General features: G+C 39.4%; 1 protein-coding gene and 1 non-coding gene across 2 annotated transcripts; one reads left to right on the plus strand and one right to left on the minus strand.

Annotated features, from left to right (window-relative positions):
* Window positions 1-2,405: 2,405 nt before the first annotated feature.
* On the minus strand, window positions 2,406-17,510 carry LTA4H (leukotriene A4 hydrolase). The gene is made up of 19 exons (XM_026053517.1): window positions 17,334-17,510; window positions 16,539-16,669; window positions 14,312-14,432; window positions 13,558-13,626; window positions 12,716-12,820; window positions 10,836-10,888; window positions 10,060-10,132; window positions 9,598-9,738; window positions 9,367-9,390; window positions 8,742-8,812; window positions 8,517-8,628; window positions 7,404-7,548; window positions 7,218-7,321; window positions 6,817-6,887; window positions 6,167-6,221; window positions 5,175-5,270; window positions 4,571-4,653; window positions 3,241-3,345; window positions 2,406-2,920 (listed from the first exon to the last, which is right to left on the minus strand). Exons 1-19 carry the CDS (start codon window positions 17,484-17,486, stop codon window positions 2,800-2,802), a joined length of 1,833 nt encoding a protein of 610 aa, XP_025909302.1. The 5' UTR covers window positions 17,487-17,510; the 3' UTR covers window positions 2,406-2,799.
* Window positions 17,511-17,768: 258 nt separating this feature from the next.
* TRNAD-GUC lies at window positions 17,769-17,840 on the plus strand. The gene has a single exon. It is a non-coding gene; the product is annotated as a tRNA-Asp (tRNA).
* The last annotated feature ends 9,368 nt before the right edge of the window (window positions 17,841-27,208 follow it).

Here is a 27,208-nt window from a genome sequence, read left to right on the forward strand (position 1 = left end):
TCATCCGACTCATCCAATCAAACCAACCGTAGGGAGCACACCCTTTTGCTGGAAAGGGAAAAGGACCCCATTGACACAGGAACTTTTCCAAAGATCGTACCAGATAGATAAAAATTAAAACCCAGGAGCTAGAGTTTATGCATCAAGAAAAATAGATAAATAAATCAAAATAAGCTGAAATGCAACTGTACAAAGACCTTGAAGATTTAACAAGAGGTAATGAAGCTCCTACGTGGCAGTAGATGTTACTAATATCTGCACAAAGGACAAGGCTGGAAGGTATTTGCCCCATTAAGGATTGCTGGCAGCTGCTGGGATTGAAAGGACACTAGATTATGGCCTTGCACCTCTACCCTGAGCAAGATGAAGCAGGCTGACAGTGTAGGAAATAAATCCGCTTTGCTCATTCCCACACTAAAATTGAGAAGGTAGTTTTGCATTATAGATTAAACAAAGAATTCATAAACCACCCTCCACTACTCTATAATTTGAGCTCTGGAGGATGTTGCGCTAACAGGTATCAATAAACACTGGACTGTGCCTGCACATTTCTGAGCCTCATACCAAACTTCCTTTGCAGATGCCAGCAGAGAGGGCAAGATGTGCAGATACAGGGGGTAACGGGTGCTAAATAAAGCTTGGCAATGACCATGTCCACACAGGAGCTGTAGGTGCCTATACTGTTAAATACAAAACTACAGCAACACATTTGTAGTTCATGCTATCCAACATATTATTCCTAGCCCCCCAAACAACTGCTATGCAGTGCACTCAGCTGGGATGAGTTCCCACAGGAATGAGGCATTGCTGGAGATGGGCTGAAGCCTCCACAGGGGTGACAGCAGCGCAGCAGAGGGCATTGGTGCTGGTCAGAGGCAGCCTTTGGTGCTGCTCACACAGGCGCTACCTCCATCCCGGCTCCAGCAGCAGGAACCAAGCCTGGCTGGCAGTCAGTTCCCACACCCAGGCTAGGGGTAAGACACGGCCTTCCGCAAGAAAAAGGGAATTACCCCATAGCAACTAACACAGCAAACCTTTCTAAAGCCAAAGGCAGTAGCAGCTTTCTTTGCAATCCGTAGCTTGAGACAAAAATCTTTCAAAACCAGATACTTCCTTCCAGCAGAATCTTGTCCTTGCTCCTTCAGGTGCATTTCAGCCAGTTCTCTGCTAGAGGTTATCACTCAGGGGACTAGCATGAAGAGAGCAAACGGCTCCTTAGATCCTTTGTACAAGAAAGCTGCTTGTAGAGTAGCTATTGAAGTAGCTACTAAATCAAGAGGGAATTGCCATTTTAGTTCAAAAAAAGTTAGTGTCCTTTGTTCCAGTTTCTCACAGGCTAAGTAGCACAAGTTTAATGGTAACACCATGATGATTTTTGCCTTCAGCCCCTGAATGTTAATTTTTCTATTCTTTTAAATCAAGTTAACTTAGAATAGGTTAAGACATACAGATTAACGGAGCAACGCAAGGTGCCTTGAATCCACAAAATTCTGTCAAGATATGCTCTGGCCTTAACTTATATTAGAACTACTAGCATGAACAGATAAATGTCCTGCTAAAATAAGGACTCTTGTATAAGCTTAAACTAATTAAAACTCAGAATTGATCGATAAACTCTCTCCACTCTTCAAGCATTGTTCTTTAATCCATTATATTTGGTGTTTTTCCTCCTGCAAAAGATAGTTGGGTTTTTTTTTTTCCTATTTCCTTTCACTTACTTTTTGATAGGGGGTTATTTCTATTTCAATTAATTAGTTTTAGCTTTTGGATGCCATTCTTCTCCAAATCACTTCAAAAAACAATCTATAGATGGCAGTATTATAACAGTTTTACCTCAAATATCAACTCCTGTGCCCAGACTAAAGTGCTGAAACAATTACAGTCTTCCTACTTTGTGATCCTTTTCTCTTCACTGTTATATTAGTGAAAGTACTTGTTAAAAAAAAAAAAAAAAAAAAAACAATATTCAAGTCAAATCCATGAGGGAAAGACTTGAACTTCAGTTCCCCTACAACAACTGGAATTATTTTAAAATATGAAGTGGGATGAAATAATTTAAATAAGTCACTAAATGCGTAGCAAGATTCTCCAGCTTTAAAAAAAAAAATCAGCTGCCTCAAAATATTACCACGCTACATAGGATTCAATAGAAACACTTAAGTAAAATCACCATGTTGTGATCAATTTAAGGAACTGACTAATATTAAAGGTCATGACAAATAAGACTAGAATACAATTTTGCTCAGACATAATAATGCTGTGGTCCAGTCTGGCCTTCATAATCTTTTTGGACTCATGGCTACTCGACATCAAGTGAAATATTTCTCTCACAATGCAGGAAAGCATGAGAAAATTATTTTGATACTTTTTTTGTACAGATCAATACAAGGACAAATAGGCTGAGCAATAAAAAGATTTATTATTTTTTAAGTCTTCAGACACTTGGAAGTTTCAGATGAATGTTGCTGTGAAAAAGAAAGCTGTGCACAGAGTGACAAGATCCACCAATTAATTCTCCACAATTTTAAATTCCACATAATTGACAAAAACGACTGCATCACAGAGTAGCTGTTTTGTATTTTAAAAAATGTTTGTAACAAAATCATTCTCCCAGTTAGTGATTCTACAGTTTCACTTGTGGGTGCAAAATATAAAAATTGATTTGGAAGCTTCATTTTAAGCTGAATTAGTACCAAGGCAGCAGCATGTTTTATGGGATAACCAAGCACGCGTGTCAGCAGAGGTTACAGGGTCAGTCTTCTCTTTGCTCCCCGCGACCAAGAATGTTTCAGAGATGTGTCACTGATCCTGTTTCAAGTCTTTGCCCACCAGCATTGAAGTGACTGGGTGCATACAAGCTCTGTGCTCCAGAAATGTCTTGACAGCCAGATCTCGGGACTTGTCAAAATTGTAGAGATCCCTGTAAAAAATACAGTGTCACAAAAAGCAATGAAAACACAGGTTAATGCGGATTTTCACCTCTAAGTTTTACTTTTCCCTTGAAATCTTCATATTAAGATACATAAAAAAAAAAAGGAAAAAAAGAGATAATTCTGAAGATTATCATCCAAAGATTATCATCCCCAAACCAAACATAAGATTCTGTATTACATGACTTAAATGGTTATGTCCATATGTTAATATACCAAGTCTTAAGTACTTGTGTATATACATCATTATATCAAATCCAAACACTAAGACTGTCAATGTGAGCTCCTAAACTTTGAAGATTATTTTCACCTGAACAAGGGTCGAGTAAACTTCATTCTGCCTTGATCTGTCGCCATTTTCAGGGCCAGAGGAATGGCTTCTTCCCACTTGGCCTGGATGCAGAGGCGCAGCCATCTGGGGGGGAAATACATTTTTATTTCTCCTTCATTTCCACCTGCAGCAGTCAGTCACTTTCAGATTCTCCTTCCACAAATGCTCACTGCTGTACTACATAACCACAGGAATGGGAGTCTACTGCTAACTTCAATATAAAATACTTAGTGCATGAATTGCTTATTTAAAAAGAGAAGTTGACTTTGAAGATCTTTTTCTTTTCTATTTTTTCAGTCAAAGTTTCTCCAAGAACTATGCATTTCTTTTATATTACAATAGTGTCCAATTGCATGATTCAGAATTACAGCCCAGTTACGTAGCAATCATTATATTTGATCAAGCCATTAAAAAAAGAAAACTCTCATCAGGATGGGCACACAATTATTTTGTTTTAAAAATAATATCTTGTTATGAGAACCATGAATTATACTGTATACTTAAAATACTTACAGGTATTGTGATAGGAAACAAAGTATAAGATAAGTAAGGTAGACTATTCTCTGCTCTTGCAAATGTACCAAAGTAGGCTGCAGCAGCAAGCTTTGCAGTTCTTCAACTATTTGTGAAGATGCCTTTTCTTTCTACTCCCAAGCTGTGTGTTTTAAGAATATTTAAATACTAAATAGAATATTCAGGTTGGTACAAGAATTGTAAGCTCAAACTGCTTGGCTATGAGCATTTCCTGATTGTCTAGAAACTTCCTCTGAAATTAAATCTTTTGGAGAGACAAAGAGCTTTGTGATAAGAGGCATTAAAACATACCAAAAAACTTCAGGTTGTGCAGAAAAAACATGGGGCTGTTAGCCTAAGAAGAAATCAGTAGCCTGGGCCAGAAGATCTGTTCCTGATCGAATCCTGGGTGAATCTTTCAAGCATTTCCTCAAGCCACAGAAGGGCCTCACTATTATCCAACACCGCCTCCAAACAGCTAAGTTACCAGATCATCACGTTCCCTTGCTAGCGTGACACATGAGAATGTAGCAGAGCTAGTCCACTGTTCACCGTCTGTTCTTCTGCAGGAATGTATTTAAATAATTTACCCACTTCATAAGTAATAGAACACTGCTCTTTAGTAAGCATGCTTACACATGCATATAAGTAAAAAGTAATGGCTTTACTGAACATCAGCTGATTAAAAAGAGCAAAACTGTCATCATTTATGAAGCAGGACAATTTGTTTTCTGAAATTATTCAAGATTAGGGGAAACAAAATGTAAAAGATAAAAAAAGCCCAAATAGAACAAACCTGAATCTTATTTCAGAGTTGGTTACAGCATTGAAGTTGTACACTTCCTGCATCCGTTTCACGTGTGACGCTGAAAGTGGTGCCTAGAAAAGGAAAGGGCAAAATCAGAATAAGCCAGATGTGCACTCCAATCCAGGCACTTCAGAATATAAACAAGCTCTTGAGGGGAGACTAATGCGGTAAAGGTAAAATAAAAAGCCTTCTGTGATAAATGTAATTGTTTGTTCCTTTCACCCTCTCATTAAACACGGATGTTTGCAAAAAATCACGCCCAGTGCTACTAGAACATTCTAAAAACTGCACAAAAGAACTTGAAGATACCTGTAGCTTGTTTAAATGACACAAATACAGGCAAGTTCAAACAACTTCTGTTTTTCTTTCCACTTTCCAATTCAAAGAACTCCTGTGTAGCTTACCAGAGGAAGAAGCAAACATCATCAGGAAGATATGGTTAAAGTTTTCATGACTATCCAAGGTGAAAGCCCATTATTTTAGCAAGATTAGAACAACACAGGCAATTTACTTCCAAAGCACATTTAGGCTTCCGCATATGCTTTTGAAAAACAAGCACACGTTTTTTTTGAAAAACCAGGCCCACATTTACCTCCAGAAGCAACAGTCCCAGGAACTCAATCAACTGATGAGATGACATTCCCTTCAGGTCTGCTGAGGTGAATGAGCACAAATCACTCTCTTTTGCCTAAAAGACAGAAGAGCCATTTAAGCTTTTAATAGGCATTTCAGTGCATACAAAAACAAAAGTTTATTTGTTTGTGTTTGGACAACTCCATTTACTTTTGAGCTGTTTTACATAAAAGTATTCTGATTTGTGATATCCAGAACTGCACAAATGCAAGATTCTAAGGAGAAAACAGGGGGGTTGAGGTACTATATGATGTTTAAGTGTCTCCCTTTTAATTTTCATTTGCTTTCTCCCTACTCATCTTTGTCAGCTTTTTCTGACAAATAAACAAACAAAAAAACACTTTTGCTACAAAAAGTAACATCAAGAAGAGGAAAGTTAAGGATAAACATTATGGCACAGTAAAAAGCCATGAAACTAAGTAAAGAAACATATGTGGAATTCTCTCTTAACATTATACATTTTCTAGTTGAAATTGCATGGTATTAGTTACTTACTGTGATGCATATATATTTAGGATTTTGTACATATTTTAGATTTTGATGAGAAATACATAACACTTAATAAGGGGCAAGCACTGCTAATACAACGTAATCAGTAATGTAGAGATACCTTGGCATTTGTTTTTAATCAAAATACAAAAGCTGTAGTATTAGCCATTCAAAAAGAATAATCTCAGCCCAGCTTTGTGTGCATGACACAAGGCTGGCTGGGTGCCTTGTTAAAATATGCAATCCATGCCAAATACAGAAGCAAATCCACAGACTATATGATGAAAGGTTACTTTATGAAATGCAAAACCCCTGGCAGCAAAACCATCACCGTAAAATAAATTCCCTCTCAGCAAATGGTAGGCTTCAGAAGGGAACAACTCAGTTTGTACAAAGAAAATTAGTTTTGCAAGACACAGAAACCAGGCACAGAAACCTCCGACAAATTCTTTAAGCACTCACTTTGATCCATCTTTGGCTCAAGGCAACACAAGCATTTGCTAGTGTCATATCATATCTGTCGAAGAGGAAAAACAAAGGATCACACTTTGGAAACACCAGTAGCTCCTACAGCATTTCCACAAGTATGCTTAGAAATTTCTTTCAAATGGCTCATCATAGGCTCCAACTTGATGCTGCAACACAATTTACTACAGACCTACTAGCATGAAACATCCTCCTGTGTTTTCACTTCTCTCAGTAATTGCAAGTGTTTTGTACATAGGTGACACTGTCCCTCTATGCCATAAACTTCTGTCCTAAGATGATGGATATTTCTGAGCATACACAATGTCTAATTGTAAATGTATTACAGTTTGTAGTTAAAAAGAAAATATTCCCATAGTGCTTGGTTGGTGGGAAATAAATAAAAAACTTCAATAGCACCTTTCAAAGCAAAAGGAATTTTCTAAGACTAAGAGCAAAATTCCCTCTCTCCACACACACATATATGTGTGTATCAATTTCTATAAAGTACCAGGACATTTCCTGATCAAAGATGTGTGGGAAAACTTTATCTCTGTTTACCAGCTGCTATGTGACTGTTTGGAAAATGAGGTGGAATCAGAAGGAGGGCAAGAGCAGCTCAAAAGAGGCCGGCAGCCAGCACTCACGCAGGTTTCACGGGGGGCATTCCGGGAGCGTGCAGCCAGGAGTTCCAGTCAACTCTATCGAGAACATCTGCCTGCAAGCAATATGAATTCTTACTCAATTTAAAATGTACTTTTATAGAAAAACATACCCTATGAAAATTAGTTTCAACTTTTGTTTAAAAACCACAACAACAAATCCCTCCAGTGAAGCTGAGGAATCCTATTAAAATCTAATCCTAATCTTTGGAAAACGCACAATATAACAAAAAGTCATCATAGTAAGATTTCAGACTACCCTGCACTAAGATCTTTATCTAAAGAGCAGAAAGATATAGGACAGCTCCTTACAGAACATAATTCCTGACCTATGTCACTGTTCCACATAAAAAGTTTCAATCAGTTAGTTTAAAATATCATCCAACCTTATCCTTGAAGTAGGAGTACAAAAACTTCTTCCAGTCCTCAGTTGTTATGCTCTTATAAGCAAACTGCTGAATGTACATCTTCAGGAAGCCAATGAAGACATCTAACAGTAAAAACAAACAACTGCTTCAGTGTTTGAATTTAAAATATGAAAGAATAAAAAGTAAGCTCTGACTAACACTTACCTGGTCCTCCAAGAAGTTGCTCAAGGTAAAACAGCAAAGCAAAGCCTTTCTCGTATGGAACAGATGAATAGGCAGTATCCAGATCTACCTCATTCAGATTAGGGACTAGGCTAGTTATAGGATTCGTTTCTCCAAGTGTATTTATCTGTGACAAAGATGTAAGAAAATTTCATCCAGAACGGCAAATATTCAGCAAATCACTGCTAAGCAGATCTACAAAGGTATCACACACCCTAGACTGAGATGGTCTTATTTTAAGACATCATCTCATTCTTCTTCCTGAAGCTCTGAGTTTGCCCAGTACTCACTCGACTGTTTTCTCATTTTATCGTATCAGTGTTCGACACCCTATCAAACAAAGATGTTAGGATCTAGGATCCATCACTCCACGCCTCTGCCATTTTAAAGTAGTTAATTACTATAACAGCTGGCTTAATCACAAGTGCCTACTGAGCTACACCTAAATAGCAGCTTTATAAATTAAATAGTTTATTCTTTATATCGCCTGTTTAAATCATGTACAACAAGGAAGCATTCACAGTAGAACAGGTAAGTGAGCCATCAAGCAGAATGAGAAGGGGCTATGCTTATCACAGATCAAAAGTCTGAAATCTAAACTTAACTATGCTCTCTAGTCTCTGGAAAGGGATCTTCTTAGAAAGGAAGAGATGATTAGAAACTTACTCAATTATAACACAATACGGAAAAAAAAATCAGGTTCTTGCATTAGGCATTGCAAATTCCGACAGCTGAGGAAACAGTCATGCTGCAAATAGTTTTGACAAGTTCTCAGCTACTTCCCACTACACTACCAGTTAATATTGCAGTTTAGCCATACTCTGGAAGAATCAAAAGAGTCTGGAAGAGATATCCATCCTTACAGAACAACTTCAAGCAGTTCAGAAAGCTTTATCTAACCTCTGACTGAGCATACCAAGCTATTTACCTTGAGAAGACAACAAATGCTTTGAAAACCAAAGCTACTCATCCTCCCAAAAATATCAATAAAGTTGAGAGATGCATCTTACTTCTGCAAAACGTTAAATGCAGCATGTTTATTTATGTTTAAATTTAAGCCTAACTGAAAGCTCTCCTAAGTTTAATGATAGTTACCGTATTCTGCAGTTCTCTCCAGCCTCCCAGTGCCTGAAATTGCCTTAACTGCTCGCCGAACAACCGACCACCAATCCTGCGTTCCAAGTATACAGTGTGTCCCTCATTTAGCCTAGAAACATATTGATAAAGTCAGCATAGGTAAGATGGCAACATTCATTTCCTTGATTTCTTTACATCTTGAATTTAAAACATATTTTTTATGGCACTCAATATTCTACCTACCAAAAATGCTCCCATGTTTTGTTTGTTACCAAGTTTCCTGTCCAGCTGTGAGAGATTTCATGAGCAATAACCTAAAACATAGAAAACAATGACAGATCTACATCTTAGACTCCTCTGGAAAATTAACCACCAAATACCAACAGAAATGAAAAAATAAAACGGGATGATATTTACTACTTTATATTCTGAAAGCCAAATAATATTCACAGCTCTGTAAACTTATCCATAGGAATTTTATTTAGAGGATGACTAGCCTAACTGCACCCTCTGCAGAAATAATTTTGAAATTGTGGCCTGGAAGCCACAGAGACAAACTCACTAGCAACATATGGCATATATGCTTGTTTATGTGAAAGCACATTTACAGAATACTGGCCACATGTGAAATGACAGACTATTACTACTTTCCCACGTGAGCAACTACGGCACTGCTGGAAAGTTGTACAAAGACAAGGAAGAAAACAATCACCCCTAGAATAATAATGGCATGATGGCCACGTCCAAGTATTCTTGGGTTTTAATTCACCCAGTGAACAAAAGACCACACCTGCACACATTCACTACAAAACAAGTTAAGATGCAATTTCCAGTTCTATTTGAAGATATGAACATATTTTGTACTTACACTTGACAGAGATCGATCACCTGCCTACAAAAAAAAGATAAAAAAAGACATGTAGTTATTTGTTCAAGTAAAACTGAAAATATACCAGCATAATATTTTACATATGACTCTACAGAAGGCAAAACCATTTACATTTTTTTCTGGTAGGAAGATTAATCCAGTCTACATATTAATATCCAAACATTGCGGGAAGCTCTAAGGAAAGGTGATTTCTGGAAGGGTAATGCTTACCAAGAGTGTTGGAGTTACAAAAGTAAGGCAAGGATTCTCCATGCCACCATAAGGAAAAGAAGGTGGTAAGACTAGCAGATCATACTGGCCCCATATATAAGGTCCTGCTAAATCTTCTGCCGTTTGCAGCATAGCTTCAGTCTGAAACAAGAATTCACATCAGTTTCTAAGAAGACACCTATCTGTAACTCCAAAGCAGTTTCAAGCTATTGACCAACACTTAATTCTCTCTCAGCCTGAGAGCTTCCACATGTAAAGTGAGCACAAGACTCTGTATCAGCCCTTATTCATCATACTCAATAGCAGCTTTGTGCTTGCGAATGGCATCTTCTTGGAGATGGGAAGTGGAGAAAGGAGGGGTGCCGAAAAAAGACATGAACAAAACACTGAAATATAATATGTTCCTTTTTCAGTACTACATCAAAAGGTAGGTATACAGATTTTTTTTTGTTAATTACCCACCTCAGCAAATTCATAGGCTGATTTATCCACTAGCTCCTTTTCAGCCCATACCAAAGTCCGTGGGCCAATCTCTCTGTCGAAAGCAAAAGCTCCAGTTAGATGCAATGAACTGGGAGCAATTCCATGGGGAACTAACATAGAGAGTGTAAGGTGTTTCAGGGGCTTAGGAGTGACCTGCGTTGCTGAAGAATCTCATTAGAGTGCTTCAGCAAACAAAACAAAACGCGTACATTTACTCTCCAGTGAATAGATTAAATGAGAAACACATCCACACATTTGAACATATTGTAACATGCTAATATGAAAGTATTATTTTGGGCTAGAATGACAGAGGAGCAGTGAGACTGAAACTGTCAATATCTGCCTTTCATACATGAGAAAGTTCACCTAGTACTGGATGAGAAAAATAACAGTATCTGAGCTAAAATAAAAAATATATTAATACAAAATCTCAACTCTCAGTGGTTCCAAACAATTCCAAACTCTTCGTAGTATAGCTTTTTCCTACAGTGAAAGTATATTACAATCAAAAAATGATGCAAAAGCATATCAACACGTATACATTTTGATGTAAATAAAGAGTTCCAAAATATAAATTAAACCAGGTGAGGCACTATAGAATAAAATGAAGTTCAGTTCCAGGATGAAAAGAAAGTTAAATAGTTTCATTGAACATTATCTGTAAGACTGCTAAACACATGAAACACAATATCAAACAACAGAAGAGAACTTTCTGAACAGTTTCTATAGTTATTAGCATTTACATTTTTACTCACCTGCTTTCCAAATCTCCAACTACTAAAGCAATCAAGTAGCAAGGTATTGGAACCTAATGGAGAACATCAAAAAATGTACTTGTAGTGCAAGGTATCAACACCACTGATTTTAGTAAATAAAGGAGCACGTGCACTTCCTCCACAATATCCCGCCTGGCATTAGAATAAAGGCCCTGCTTTTATTCCCCAGCATGAATTTTTGCCTTTATTTGTGACAAACACTTATTTCAGAGATCCTTCAGGCAAAAGCCACAAAACTGCAGCATGTCTGTTTGAAAAGAAAAATTCTGCAATGTAAGCATACATAAAAATGCAGCCAGTTTGCTAATGTGAACATACATATAATATATAAAGAAAAAAAAAGTTAGTTTTCCATACTCATTTCAGATCCATGAGTATTTATGGAAGGAAGATATAGGAGATGCATAAACCTGCTGAAGTTCCACTTTAATTTGACAAAGTTTTTGATAAAATTTTAATCCACAATTTATCACCAAACCATTTTGATATTATTTACTGAAATACTTTTATTGTCATGAGTGTTTTAGTTTACATATTAAACTATAAAATATACTCTTGAAAGGACTTAAGTCCACAAATTTATGTTATCTACTGGTTAGAAAGCAAGATTAATGAATCCCTGTGTTTTGATGCCTGATTCACTGATACAAAATTCTGAATTCTTCAAATCTCAATGGCTCTCAGATTATAAATTCACTTCAGAGAAGCTGCTCTCCACTACGCTTCTTACCAGCCTGGCCATGCAGGAGCAAAATTAGATTTTAGAGATGCAATGGTGTTTTATATTACATTGATCACAGGTAGCATAATTTCAATTAGACCAATTTTTGTTTTATTCCATACAAGTCCACTAGATAACAACTCCCCCAACACACAAGCCTTATCCACTAGGCTGAGTGGCAAATGTTTCTAGCTCAACAGAGCAGGTAAAATACTGCATACTGAAGAGCTCATAGATATAAAGTGACAGACTTCTCTGTATCCTCTCAAGTTTCACATAACAGCCAAGTCATCCTAACAGCTGCTCTAGCTCAGAGAAGGTTCCACTCTCCCCCCGGCCACACGACTCCATCCTGCCTTGCAATTTCAACACTCCAGTTTACAAGCCTCTCCCCACCACGCCCCCCTTTTTTTCATTTTTTATTTATGTTTTTTTGACAGTTTGGCAAAATATAGTAGCGTTACCATGAAATCTTAAGCATGAGATCTGGCACACAGAAAGCAGTGAAAGCAATAAAGGCAGGAGATAAAGGAGAGACTCCAGTGTTAGAAGTAGGGAGTCACTGAACTACTTGCACCATTTCATGGAACTTCATCCAAAGAATGGCAACTTTGTCCTAAGAATGGTAACACTTAATTAGCTGGAGGCACTCATAAAAATTGAAGCTTTCACCCTTTCAAAAGTTCCTGTTATCAGAATATATACAGTCAACTTCAAGCTGATTCCACTGCTCAGCTTCATTGACAAGTTCCTGGCAATCTCAAAATTTGCAGGATCTGACTTTCAAAGCTCACTCCCATGTTATTAAAGCCTACTCCTTGGTTCCCAAGTACCCATAAGAACAGAAGGAATTTACAGGACTAACTCTGAGCATACAAAGCATTTTCAAACTCCACAGGCTTCCCCTGGAACGTCAAATGACTAGGAAACACCACCAGTATCAGCTGACTTTTCAGATTTAGAGAGTTGGAATATCTGTAATATCTTTTTATAGCAGCAAAGGCCCCATTGGTAGTCCTAAGATTTACTGGTGATAATAAGAACCACCATGAACCACCATGAACCACCATGAACCACATGTGCCTAAGTTGGGAGTAACAACCCCACTGCCCTCTCTGCCCTAGGCTGCAGCACTCACATTTTGACTGAAACGGTAGATCTTGCGACTGCTGTCCTCAGGGTCGGGCGTCTCTCCGACACGATGAGCGCTCATGAGAGCCACCAACTCTTTAGGAACAGATACCTGGAAGAAGATTATCCAGCCATTAGGCATTCAGGTACTACAAACAACAGCAAAGTCATTTTTTCTCAACAGAGCCAATCATCTTTGTTATATAATACACTATAAGGGAGTTATAGCAAAAAAGTAGTCCAGATTTATTTTGCTGTCATTAATTTTTCCCTCTCAAGCAGAATAGAGGCATTGAGAAAATTTTGCATTGAAGGCTGACTAATATTTGATTAAGCCAACAGACTCTCACTGAGAAACAGTCAAGGTTTCACATACTTTATATTACTGACCATCACGATACACATCTCACTTTTTGCTTCCCTAACCAATTAGGCTACTTATACTGATACTGCAAAGATACCACAACTATTCACCGGAACATATAGGGGAAATTATTTTTAAATCCTTGAAGGAAAATAATTTAAATTATTTTTTACTTTAGAGCCCATTTGGTCGTTTTACAGTCAGATTTTCTTAGTTTAGGTACATATTTCTTTTCCAATTCTAGCTGCATTTTTTCCTTTTGGAAAAAAAGATACATATGAACAAAGAAAAACATTCAGTATATATATATGAAAAAGTAAAGCTAGAGAAGTGCCACAGAGAAGATGAGCAGCTTTCAGCTACTACAGAAAACTAACACTCAATATTGCATTTTTGTTTTAGATAATATTTGGGAAGGTCCAAGAAAAATTCACCCATTGTCATGGTAGTCTTTCTTTAGATACACACAACTCAGGTTCATCTACCTCTGCATAGTAGGTTAGTTTCACTGCAGGAGTATCTTGGCAGGGAAGGATGGCTCTGCAGTGGGTAGCCTGGAAAAAAAGAAAATCTGTGAAAATATGTTAAAAAAAATCTTTCTTATAGATGGGACTAGAATTATATCAAACTAATATACTGGAAATCTGCACAACCCCTACAGAGAATTCATTAGCCACAAATCAGTATCTCCTTCCACTTACCGTTTCTAGTGATTTTTATAATTAAGGATTTGCTAAAAGAAATAATGGTAGACAAAACAGATAAACAGACACATGTATTGACTGGAAAGGACTAGATATTCTTCAAAATATTCTAGATATTCTAGAATATCTAGATATTCTATTCAAAAGAAATACTGGAAAGGGTACAGTAGTTCTGCAATTATTAAATTCCAAATATATAACAAAATCTCGGCAATATCTTGATTTATTAAGTATTTTTATGACTTTTGACAATCCCTATTATAGAAGCTGACATACCCTATTATAGAAGCTACGTACTTTTGCTTGCTAGCCTTAGTAAAGGTCTTCGCTTGCAGGGAGGACTACTCGGTTACGTATGTTTGCACAGTATACAATGCCAGCATGCTCAGATATACATAATCCCATTAGAGGACTGGGCAGCAACAATATATTCTGTGCTGAACAAGTCTACAAGTTTCCTCTCCTACTCTTCAAAACCTGGGGGAAACCACAATAGTATGTAAAAACCACCTTTAAAAACAATAGTCAACTTAACCTGGCATTGGCTGAAGAGGAATGGATGTTTCTTTCCAGAAGTTTGCTCTGGAGTAAACCACTGCAGAGCTGAAGACGTCGGGGAGCTTTCAAAAGAGATTTCAACGATTGCTTCTTGTCCTCTGTGCAACAAAGAATATGGTCAGATAGTTCTGACAACTCCTGATTACTGTTCAGAATTCCTTTACAACCATTTCTGAAAAACAGAACACTAAGTTTTGCAGCACTATTCAAAAGCATTGAAAGAAAGAAGTAGCAGCATAGTAAAACAACTTTGCCCTTTCAGTTAGGATACAAGCATAGTAACAATTAGATATTTTACTTCAGTGTTAAAGTCTCAAGACACTTTTTAAAATTATTTTTGCTGCCTCTAAATTTCCTAAGTCCTCTTGATCAGCCCAAGAGTATGGACTTCTTTGAACTATGAGGACCAGCTAAGCACATATATCCCCACAACTACATACGTAAGTATAAAAAACCCTACACTGTATTAAGTAGAAAAAGAAGAGTCTGTGAAGCCTGTATAGGGAGTACTTGTCATAACATAAGAACTGAGCATTCTGCAAGCCAAAATATTTAGAATTTGCAACTGATGTTAGGTCCTATGAAGCTGATCCTTTAGCAGAACATAAATTACTAGAAATAGAAATTACAGAAAACCCTGAAAAAAACATAGGGTTAATGAGAAAAAAATGCAAAATGCTTCAATTTTACTGAGGACTCAAGAAAAGCTAATAGCTATGTGCATGACAGGCACCAATAGGAGATCCCACACATGAAAGATGACACAAGCACACACTAATTTTTTAAAAACAGAACAAAACCATCATCAGCACCAACAGCAATACAGACATATATTGATTCTGTCGCTCGCAACTCTCCAGAGAGTTCCTGCAACTCTCTGTAATTAACAACGCAATCAGAACAAACTTCAGCTGATCGGAGCAGCTGGGCATTAGATAAGCCGACCACATACATGTACTGAGTTTACAACCAGCATTCCAAAGTACACATTCAAAAACAAAAGAAAAAATAATTCACATCACCATAAGGCACATACTCTCATTGAACAGTCAAAACTTGAAGTTGTAACTCTTAACTTTTCCTATCAATGGTTTATTAAGATATACATGGGACATTAGCACAAATAGAAGGTAATGAGTTCTTAGGAATTTATTCTTAGGGCTCATAACTCCCTATCTGTAGCTTTTTTCTTACAAGAAAATCTAGCAAGAAAAGTCAAACAAATGAAACAATTCCCTGTGCCTCCCACACTGTCTGTTTGTTCACATACTTCATTCTTTCAGGCTCACATCAGAGCAAAAGGGACAGGCAGGGCATTCTGCAAGGCTCTCTGCTACTGCTCCTATCTAACAAAAATAACAGCTAATGTGTGATATTCCATTTTCTTCCACGTCAACACATTCTTCTAAACTGTACTAATTCAGAGAAGGAAGAAAAATATTAGGAAGCAAACATGAGTTTCTAGTAGTAACCACTTTTGAAAACTGAATAGTTAAAAGACAACTTAATCCAAAATGATCTTCACAAAAACGAAGCCTCCTTATACAATCACAGCTTTTACCTTGAGCATGAGATGTCCCAGAGCTACATCCCAGAAAGCAGACAATTAGAAGACCACGTTGTAATTTGGCAACAGCTTTTTTTTTTTCACACAACTTGAAGAATGAGCTAAACATAGGCTGCCAAAGCCCAAGTTCCAGTGTTTAGAGATGTCAGCCTCTAAACAATATGACAACTTTTTCATTATCTGAAAATACCTTTTCAACTAATCATAGTGGCAATCTGCACTTCTATGGGAAAGCACAATCAGTCTGTGTATAAAAGCACGGCAAACGGGGCCTGTAATTCCATATACACTCTGGTGAAGCAATTTTGAACAAGATAAAATTGAGGTAGCTGAAGCAGAAGGAAGAATATCACTAATGAGAAGCCCCAGAATAACTGTGAGATGTTCCGCATCATTCTGCTACTCAACTCTCTTTAGAAAGCTACTTCATAGATTATATCAGACCTGGACACAAGTACAAACAGTCCTGAAGTTTTAGCTGTCTAATGACTGCTAAACATTAATATTCAACTACAAGACTGTATAACACATAACACCTTAATTCTCTTCACCAGCTTTATACAATGGCTCTGCAGACAGACAGTTCCTTACACTGCATGTTTGGAAACCCTCTAAAGGAACAGGAAAAGGTACATACCTTCTCAATTCAAAAGGAAAGGTAATTTCCAGTGGAGTCCCCTTGAAACTGTGCTTTGGGCCAAAGCAAAATTTTGCATCCTGTCCGTTTACTGTCACTTTAAATATCTGGAGGTCTTTTGTATCCAAGACCTGTAATGAAGCAAATTATACGCATGTCAAGTACTGCAATAATTAGCGTAGCACTCATCAAATCTTAAAACAAGTCTACGTGAAGAAAAAAGGTGCTTATAAGTAAATCTTAAAAAAAAAAAAAGAGCAACTGTTTTGACTATTGGGAGTAAATGACTTTTAAGACAGTGATATTGAACTTAAAACTGTCAGAAAAAAAAAAAAGAAAAACCAAAAAACAACTTCTGCCCACAGAAGTTAAGAGAATTTATAAAGCTAGCAGAAACAAACAAACAAAACCTGTGCACGTCAAGGTGTAAAGGTTTTGCTTTCACCCGCATTAAAGAAACATGCTAGATGACGAAAATAGCCGGCAAAATAAAAGCACTCTGAAGAGAGAAAGGCGTAAGGGCGGCTCTCTAAGGGCTCTGCTTTATCCCCATCCACCGGGCAGGGGGCTCCTGGCCATTTGTGCGGGGAAATCCGCATTCCCGCTGCTCCCTGTCCCTCCCAAGCGCCACGGGGACAACTCCCTCGTGCCCGCACCCCGGGAGGGGCGCCGAAGGGCCACGGGGAGCCGGCGGGCCCAGCCTCGCCGCCGCCGCCACAGCCCAACGGCCCCAACGGCGCCAACGGCCGCGGCCGCGCGCAGGCCGCCCCGCCGCGGACCCCGCCGCGCCGTTACCAGGCAACGCAGCGCCTCGCGCTCGGCGCGCGCCGTGAGCGCCGCGGTGCCGCGCAGCGCCCGCGCGCCGAAGTCCACGCGGCAGCGCAGGTAGAGGTGGCGCGTGAGGCAGCACGAGGGCGAGGAGAAGGAGCTCGTGTCCGCCGCCGCCATGGCTCCCGCCCGACCCGTGCAGATCCGAGCCCAGACGAGCCACCGCCGGCGGGTGTCCCGGCCGCGCCGCCCACTTCAGGGACGGCGCCACCAGGAGCGCGCGGGGGCCGCTGGGACGCGTAGTTCCGCGTCCTGTGGGAAGGGGTGAAAGGCAGCGAGTAGGAGACTACAACCCCCATGGCGCATTGCGCGAATGGGCGAGAACGGCGGTTAAGCCGAGAGGAGGGACGTGCGTTTGGAGAAAGAATTTAGGGGCTGGACGCAGATATTTGTTCGTACAGTTCCTCGTTAGTATAGTGGTAAGTATCCCCGCCTGTCACGCGGGAGACCGGGGTTCGATTCCCCGACGGGGAGGTACAGAATTTTTTTTTCTTCCCTCCCCACCACCTTCTTCTTCCCCCCATAAAACAGATTTTCTTCTTCTTCTTCTTTTTCTTCTCTCTGTTTATCTGCAGTGTCAAAACACAACAGCTCTTAGTGAAGTCAGAGCTGTTGCAAGCAGGAAGTTGAAAAAAATACCTCAGCTTTCCAGGAAGAAGTATGGAAGCAGCACATGGAAGACAAACACTCAGCGCTCGCTGCGTGCTCCGGGATGGAGGCGGCCTGGGTGGCTAATGGTGCAGCTGTGGGAATTTATGGACTCAGCTGCTTGAGTGGAAGAACATATGGGGGAAGTATCCTCATACTGCAGTAACTCTAATGGCAAACAGGGTTTAGTTAAGCTTTCCAAGAGCTTTCACTTTTTTTTTTTTTTTTTTTCCTTAAATCAACCTGGAAAACAAAAAGAAAACACAATAGCCTCCCCCAAAGTCAGTGAAAAAGAGAAAAAAATAAACAAACAAAATGTGGATGGTTCAAACAGATGTTACAGTTCAGACTTCTTTGTGAAAGAACGAATGTCAAAGAGCAATATTCGTATCTCTTTGTAGTAATACAGCCCTGTATTTTAATTCCAAAACCAAGGACTTCTGAGAGCATGAATCTCCAAGGCCAAGCCAGATCCCAGCTCATTCCGCATTTCCAGGCAGCAGGCGTCTGCCATTCTCTACTTTGAAATGGCTCCTAATTAGACTCCAGGGGGAAGGAATTTGAGAGTCCCTCGTTAACATGGGTCTAAGTGCAGTTGTGGTAATGCCATTATCATGCACTCACTCTGAGCATGCTGCGCTCCAGCATCCCTGGGTGCAGTTATGTATTTATCTTCTGGAAGACTTTTTTAAGATTAAAATTTTTATGCCTCATTCCTTCCAAAACCCACTTTTCTTTTTTTTTTTTTTTTCTTTTTTTTTTTAAGACTTCAATACACAAAGATATTAAAAGTGATCCCTGCTCTAATGGGCCAAGCACCCTGGTGAGCTACATCTGCTATATTGGAGAATGGAGGAGGAGAAAATGCTGCGAAGGGGCAATGTGGGGTTGCGGAGCCTCCGGTGCAGAGATTCAGGAGGAGCCCCCTCCCGTCCTCGATGAGGGAGCTTGGATGTGTTTGGTGGAGCAAGCTCGGTGGCCTGGCCTGGATTTTGCAAGCAAGTTGTTCTTTACCTTGACCAGTGTTGCGCTGACTGCACAAATATAGCAAGCAATGCTTAGGTTAGGAAATGCAGCGCAATAAGCATCTCCTCTGTGTAGAAAGATTCAAGGTCCCATTTAACAATGAAGTTTAGCAACTTAGGGAGATTACTCTTAACAAAAGGTTGCCAGAAACCTGGCATATTGCACAGACTGCATCTCTTAACCTTCATTGTCCTTGTAAAACACCTCCCAGAATGGTATTTCCTTGGTAAATCCCAAGAGCCCTCTGCTAGCAAGGTCCTCCTAGGCAGGGAACAGCGGGAACATGTGAAGAAGAGAGGACACCATGGGCAATGCCAGACCTGGAGTCAACCAGGGGCTTTCCAGGAACCAGCCAGGCTGCAGGCACACGCAGACAAGCCCAGGTAACCCCCACGAGGAGAGGAAGGGTGTTTCATTCAGCCGGCACATTGGTGTCTGTATTGCAGATAGAAGAAAAACTAAACCCATGGCCTTTTCCATTTTCTTCTGCAATTTCTGGATTTCATGCTATGCCCACTTCTCTTTCTCAAAATCCACATACAGACGTCGCCAGAAACACCAGGAAGAGGATTTTGTTTAGTAGGCAGTTTATTTCAAAACCAAACATGGACCGCAGAGCAAGATACAAGAGCTGTTCAGCAGTTCATGTGCGCTGGCATCAAGTCAGGCAATTCAGCGGCCATAAAGCAATAAGGGATTGATTAGAAAAGCCACCTACCCCAAGCAGAAACATGTTGATGCTGCTTCCAGGCCGTAAGAGAGAGTCTCGTTCCATATCTGCTTAAGTGGAGTTTCTGTTCTCAGGTTAAACATTGACAGCAGGTAGCAAACTGCCCAAGAGGCAAAATTTTGCTGCAGTTTCTGCACTGGGAGGGTCACTCTCATCTACGTGCACAAAGGTAAAAGGAGGAAGAACCATCGACTTGGGGCACGTGGCTGCATTTTCCTCCGGGTCGGCCGTTGTCCTTGGCACTGGGCTTTGTTCCCACCCTGCACCTCCTCCAGGGCAGCTCAACCAGCCCCACGTGCTGCTCTTGCTCCAACCCCTTCCCAGGTAGTGGGGAACCTGCGCCATGGGATGCCAGCAGTGACGGCACCAGGTGTCCCCACCACCTCGAAAAATTCGGCATTTCATAGTCTGGAGCACTTCATAGCTATGTATTCTGTCCACTGCGGGTTCAATTCATATGTGCATTTTGTATATAGGTAAAATATATATCATATATATATATGTACATGCACCATATATAAATACACACACTATATATAGTTGTGTCTAATCTTTCATTAAATGTTATCAAGAAGGATTTCTTGAAATGTAAAAAAAAAAAAATGCTTGCCCACACTGGGAACTGATTTACGCCAAGGGAAGAAAAATTAATGGCTACTGAAGATTTTGGAAGTTTTATGTTGTTGGGAACTCTAAAGGCAAGGAAAAGAAGAGAGGTTTTTTGAACCCAATAACCATAGCAATAAATTCACATTTTAAGTTTAGTTGAAAATAAGCTCTAGGCAATTGTTCTAGGCAGTTCCCATAGGGAAACTGTATATATAGTCAAGTGCAGAGAATACACTACATGTATTCTCACTGAGGAATAAGTAGGAAGAGGCCTAGCAGAGGCAAAAATGTCACTCCAACTGATCAGCAGAAGTCACTAGAAAGACTACTTAGGGTGTCCTCCAATGTGTTGTGTAATATTTTAATCTAATCTCTGTAGGAAGTGGTCAACTAGGAAAGGTTTGTGTTTTGTTATCAAATATTTCTGAATTTGGTTACTAAATCAAGGGTTGTGATTGCTCTCTTGTTTTCCTTATGTGCCAGTGCCTTTAAAGCAAGAAACGAATTATTCATGAATAGCAGCCTGCTGTACCTGATTGAAGTGGCCTTCCTTTCCCTTTTGCTCCAGTTGACCTACAATTGATCCAGTTTCCTAGGACAAATAGGATAGGATTGAAAATATTTGAAAGCGGTGTTTTATTAATAGGTTATCCTGAATACTTCTATTTTTGAGCAACCTTTAAAGGTCTTCTTTTTTCTCCTGTTGTTCTTTGCAGTTCCTTAGCACTGTTTTCCACACATATTTTTAAATGTCTTATGGTCTGTTAAGTATAACTTCCTTTATTCTTCTTTTCATTTAGAGGGAATTTGTTTTGTAATTTTTTTCAGTTCCTCTTATCTGACGTTTAATATATTTTTGCAGACAGCCTTCTTATTCATTTGGTTTTACTTCCATGTTGATAAATATTCACACAATTCAGAATTTCAGAATGATAATTTTCAGTTTTAGATGTGTTTAAAGTACCTTAGAGATATGATACTAGGAGATACAGAATCACAGAAGAGTTGAGGTTGAAGAGTCCTTTGAAGATCATCAACTCCACACACCTACTCAAGCAGGGTCACCTAGAGCACGTTGCTCTGAAGCTTGTATAGATGACTTCTGAGGAGCTCCAAGACTGGAGACTTCACAATGTTTCTAGACACCCTGGTCCAGCATTCTGTCATTTTGACAATAAAACCGTTTTTCCTTATATTCAGACAGATTTTTGTCTGTTTCATTTTGTGCCTGTTGCTTCTTTTCTTGTCACTGAGCACTGAAAGAATCTGGCTCCATCTTCTTTCCACCTTCCCTTCAGATATTTACAGTCACTGACAAGATCCCCATGACCCTTCATTTCCACAGACTGACCAGTCCCAGAGCTCTCAGTCGCTCCTCATATAAAAGATGCTCCATCCTGGTAGCCCTTTGCTGAAGTAACTCCAGCTCTCTTTTTTTACTGGGAAGCCCAGCACACCAGGGCCAAGCAGAAGGGAAGGATCACCATGCTTGACCTTCTGGTAACACTGCCTACAGCAGCCCTCATGCTTCTTTGCTGTGAGGGGCTGTTGCTAGCTCATGGTCAACTTGGTGTCAACCAGGACCTCCAAGGCCTTCTCTGCTTTCCAGTTCATCCACACCCAGCTTGTGCTGCTGCTTGGGGTCTTTCCTCCTCAGGAGCACGACCCGGCACTTGCTTTGGTGAACTCCATGACGTCCCTCTATGCCCACCTCTCCAGATGGCCACAGCCCTCTGCTCTATCAAACTCTCTAATATTGTTTCAGAGCTAAAGCACCCAAAAGTCACAATGCACATTTATAAATGTTATGTTATAGTTCTGGCATATACTATTAAGTTACTATTACTTCAGTCTCTGATCTTTGTGTTTCTATACCATTAGGATATGACTTGTTTATACCACCTCAAGGTGTACAGCATGTTTCTTTTTCCCAAAATACATAACTGTATGCAGAAGCGTGGAAAGCTCAGGGGTTGTTGTGATGGGCTTGGGTAAGAACAATTCCTACCTCAAAAAGAAACCCAGATGGTAGAGCGTTATCTATAAATTTGGTGCTAAAGTCTATTACATCACTCAGCCTACTCAGCATTTTGGTTTCTTCAAAGACTTTAATTTGCTGAAGTCTTTTGAAATGTCCTATCCTTCCTCTTTTTGGTCACGCTACTGACACTTACCAACATTAGATTACAGCATCACCCTGCTTTAGCACCGAGCTGGAAAACTGATCTGTAAAATAATTAGGCAGTTGAAAAAACTAATGGAAGTAAAACAGTGCTGTATCTGAGAACTCTAATGGACACACAGTTTCATTTAACATGCCGACAGAACCGTTGTGTATAAAGAAATGGGCTGCGCTTTTCATGTATCTACAGCTTTTATCAGCCTCATAATCTTCCTTTCAATCATCAGTTTTGAAAGCATCTGTTTCTGAATGATTAGATCCTTCCTATTCCATGAAGTACCAAGCAAATAAGCACATGCTAAATTTTAAATATTCAAAAATCTCCATTATTCAAAAACTCCATGATAAACAGGGGATTTGGGGGTTTGTTGTTTTAATACCTAAAGCTTTCCAACATGAGGTTTCATGTTTATTTTCATGGAGCCTAATATTGAATGACCTTTCCCTTGTTATCAATACAGGCTGACCTCTGGATGAACTCTGGGTCTTGTAAGGCTGCTATTTAATTGCGTCTAGATTTTGTGCTGGATTTCTGTTTATTAACAAATGCCATTGCCTTCAATTAATCATATGTGCACCATAAGAATATAAACATTTTATCTTGCTAAAAGAGGACTACAGCGACCAGGTTTTATTGATCCACTAATAGTCTTACAAAACTGTGAACGATAAAATATCAAATATATTCTGCAGTATAGGAACTCCTGGTATTGATCCTTCTTGAATTTTGGTAGAATCCATATGCCAATAGATGCATAAATCCATCTTCTCCCCCGATACATGAGATGGTGGCTTCTGGTCAGCTGGAGCATGCAGTAATTAGGTCTTGGAAGTGAATCAGGTTATTGTTAGGTCAATAGAGTCTATATATGTAGGTCAGTAGGTTAGATTTCTTTCAGCTAGACTGGATTGTTTTTAAGCTAAATTTGCTTCTTCAAGCCTTTCTTTGATTTCTCAGGGGGGTGGTGCAGAGCTCTTCCATGCAATTATCTGGATATTTGTTCCTTATGTCCAAGTTCAGAGCATTAATGCAAACCAGAGCAAACTACACAATTGTTCAGGAGACCACCGTATTACTGGAAGGTTTCAGGGAAAAGCAGAAATTTTGTGCATCACTTTGCATCTCCTCCACAGTCTTTATTCAAGGATAGGAGAAGAAACATATTTACTAAATAAGAAAATATTCTATAACTTTGAAAAGAAAGCTTAGTCTTTCTTTACAATCAGTGTGACAGCATTTCTTTCTGCTTTTATTAAGGTAGCAGTGGACTTGCTTGTTTCTGCTACCTGGCTTACTGCGTTCACATGACCTGCAGAGTTCAGCTATTAACACAGCACCAACCAACAGGAATTTTTACAAACAATTCAGTTTTACAGTTCTGCCCCTTCTTTTGTGTAGGCTTTGAATGTAATCTGAGAATTCAGTGTTACACCAGTGTTTATATTTTTGCACACGCTTAAATGCTGTTGCCAATCCTTCCAAATTTCAAAGATTTTGTGTCTTTAAAGACATAGGCACAGAAGAGGCACAGAAGAATTTCATATTTTTAATACGATTTTGACTTACCTAACAGATCCTTCTGTTAGACTTTGTCTGGCAGTAGCATTTGCCAGATTCAACTTCTAGACGCTAAGACCTGAGAAAAAAAGGTTAGTCCATGTCAGTGCTTGGCAAATGCTACTTTTTCATCACAAGCAATGAAAGAGATTTAATTTAACTACAGTTTATTACAAAGAGGAAAGAAAGGAGAGAGAATTACCCAAATGTTAGTTTAAAAAGGACGAGGAGTAATACTGTCTCCAAAACCACTAAAGGATAACATGAGTCTTCATCACTTCTTTGGGTGATAGGGTGCTACTTCCTATAGATTAGTCACATTTTGTTCTCTATGTTTCTTACACCCAGGTATATCTGGTATACCTTCACCCAACAGTGCCACAGTTTACTCTACAGTGATGAGCTGCTTCTGCCAGCTAACTCTTCATAGTCATCTCCTCTATTTGCTGTTTACTTACCTCATGATTTCATCTCCTTTGCAGAAATACTAACAAAACCCACCCAGTGTTCTTGCCATTAAGGGAAGACTCCCTAAATAGATGTACCAGTACATTTCCTTCCCTGTAGGCACCCCAACCATACAAGCCACTGTATATGATTACTCAAGGCAGAATGAATTTTTCACAATATAAGCCAAAACTTTTATGTTTCTCTCATAATTCCTTGATGTGACTATTTCATAAAGCAGAAGAGTCTTTTCCTCTGCCAACCAAATTAGTGTAGTAGGCAAAATAAGCTCAATCTGATTAGATCTTCTACTTAAGTGGTTCTCTTCTCACTGAAAATCTATAGTATCCCGTCCGTCCTGGTTTCCACTCCTATGGCTCCCTTGGCAAGAAGGGTCAGACTTCTCTTGTGCCTCATGCATCATCGCCACATACTGATGGTGCTGCACTAGGAAACCCACAGCCTGTGAGATGTCCTGCCTCTTCCATGCAGGGACAGCTCCAAAACTATGAAGTGACATCTTCTCTCACCCAACAGATCTTCCCAGGCATAGCAGCTTCCAGCATCCCTCCCCTCCCTGCTTTGTGCAAAACACACACACAAAACCTCATCAAACCTAGTCCATTCCCCTAAATATAAAAAGGTCTATTTCTACTGACAGTCAATTGATTTATTTTTAGATTTATTTTTACATTCAGCTCTTCAGTCTACAAACTAGTTTGCAGAAATGAGTAAACAAATAAGCACAGAATGGATGAGAAGGCTCTGCTTCTTATGAGACAAGCACATATCCCTTTTCCAATGGGAACCATGTATATGGCCTTTTCATACTGCACAGGCTCACCCCAGAGTACACCAGAGGTATGAAAATGCACTAAAGTTTCACTTCATCTTAGCATTTAATGTATAATTGCATCCCACACCTATTTCCAATTGGCAGCACATGTCAAAGCAGGCAGTTCTACCAGCTGAATTCCCATGTACAAAAAGTCTCTGGAAGTTAAATTACCACTCTGGGAATTGCACCCACCAGCAGATGACATTTTGTAGTTGTCAGCCCAGCTTGCTGGAGCACTTTGGGCTTGTCTTCCTTATGTTGACCATGTCCAGCAGGACTTCTCACAGATTTTCCATTTTTTTTCCTGTAGCTCCTTAAGCTGTGAGGGATCCTGAGTACCTGAGACAGTCAAATGAAGGAACTATTTATTCAGTATTTCCGTTAGAGAAAAACTTCCTACTGAACACTAAAAGGAGGAATAAATGTCAACAGACAAATACAAAAAGCAGCACAAAATACTCAACTGGACGTATTTACTTTTCTCGTTTAAATATATGTATCTAGAGAATAGTTATGGCAGGTTTGGACCCAAGTAATATGAAGGTTGTATGTTTATGCTAAGACATTGATAAAAGCTCATGGACTGTTTTTTAAAATATATTTAAAAAATATATCTGTAAAATTGCAAATGGTCTGGAGAAAGTGTATTGGGAATGCTTATTTATTGTTCCTCATAAAATAAGAACTGAGAGGCACCCAATGAAATTCTTGGAAAGCAGGCTAACGCACATTTTCATGCAATTAATACGTATCAATTAAATGCAGCCAATTAACTTGTGAAACTGTCATAGGATGTTGTGGAACTGGAAGCATTAAGTTAGTTCAAGAGAGTCATGAATTCTAGACCTAGATTTTAGAAGACTTTGGAAGATTATAGGAGGATAGCTTGACTTTTAATGCTCTTTTCCTTAAACAGAGAGAAGACGGAGTGAAGAAAATGCTAGTTTTGAATTGATTCTGGAGGTTTTCAGATTGTCCTCATTTAGATATTTTGGTTTTGTCTCTGGCATCTTAGGCTGTACATCTTAGGAAGTGCTCTTCTAGGTCTCAGTACCTGGCTGGAAGAAAGTATTGGTGCTCCGAAAGGGTCTTGCAGAGACACAGATTGTGATTTAGGAGAACTCTGTTCATGCACAAGCTACGTCCAAGAGTCCCTGCATGATCTGGAGAAACGGTCATTTGTGTTCCATTTCCAAATTTCAGTTAAGTGTCAATGAGATTCTTTTCCTTTTCTCTTTCTTACCTCATTTTGACTACAAAAGTTTGTGGAGAAAGCTTATGGGGCCTCCACAACCTATTTTGAGGCAACTAATTTTAGGTGAAAGTGGACACTCAAGGGAAGCACTCTCCTAACAGGATGAAGGCAGAAGGTAGGGAGAGAACAGTACTATGGACTCTCACATTTTGTTAAATCTCTTTTGCTCTCTCAGTATATCTGGATATATTGCTAGTCTATGGCATGCCATTTCCAATCAGTTTGGGTATTGGGTATTGGGTAGTGACTATTAGCAGGCAGCTACATAGTGGTCAGTTAACACATATTGCCATAATGTAAAATCTCTTTTGCCAAAAAGATGACATTGGCTTGTCTCCAGATTTTTTTTTTGTACTAATAGTATTTAATTCCCTACAATACAGTCTCTTTCTGTGGTGAAGTCGTAGAGTAATGGAAGACAGAACAAATTCAATCTGTGTTTTTTTCCCCATATAAAGGAAGGAAGGAAGGAAGGAAGGAAGGAAGGAAGGAAGGAAGGAAGGAAGGAAGGAAGGAAGGAAGGAAGGAAGGAAGGAAGGAAGGAAGGAA

The sequence above is a fragment of the Nothoprocta perdicaria genome, unplaced genomic scaffold (genome assembly GCF_003342845.1).
Source record: "Nothoprocta perdicaria isolate Ctin4 unplaced genomic scaffold, notPer1 scaffold_116, whole genome shotgun sequence".
In the NCBI taxonomy this organism is placed as follows: domain Eukaryota; kingdom Metazoa; phylum Chordata; class Aves; order Tinamiformes; family Tinamidae; genus Nothoprocta; species Nothoprocta perdicaria.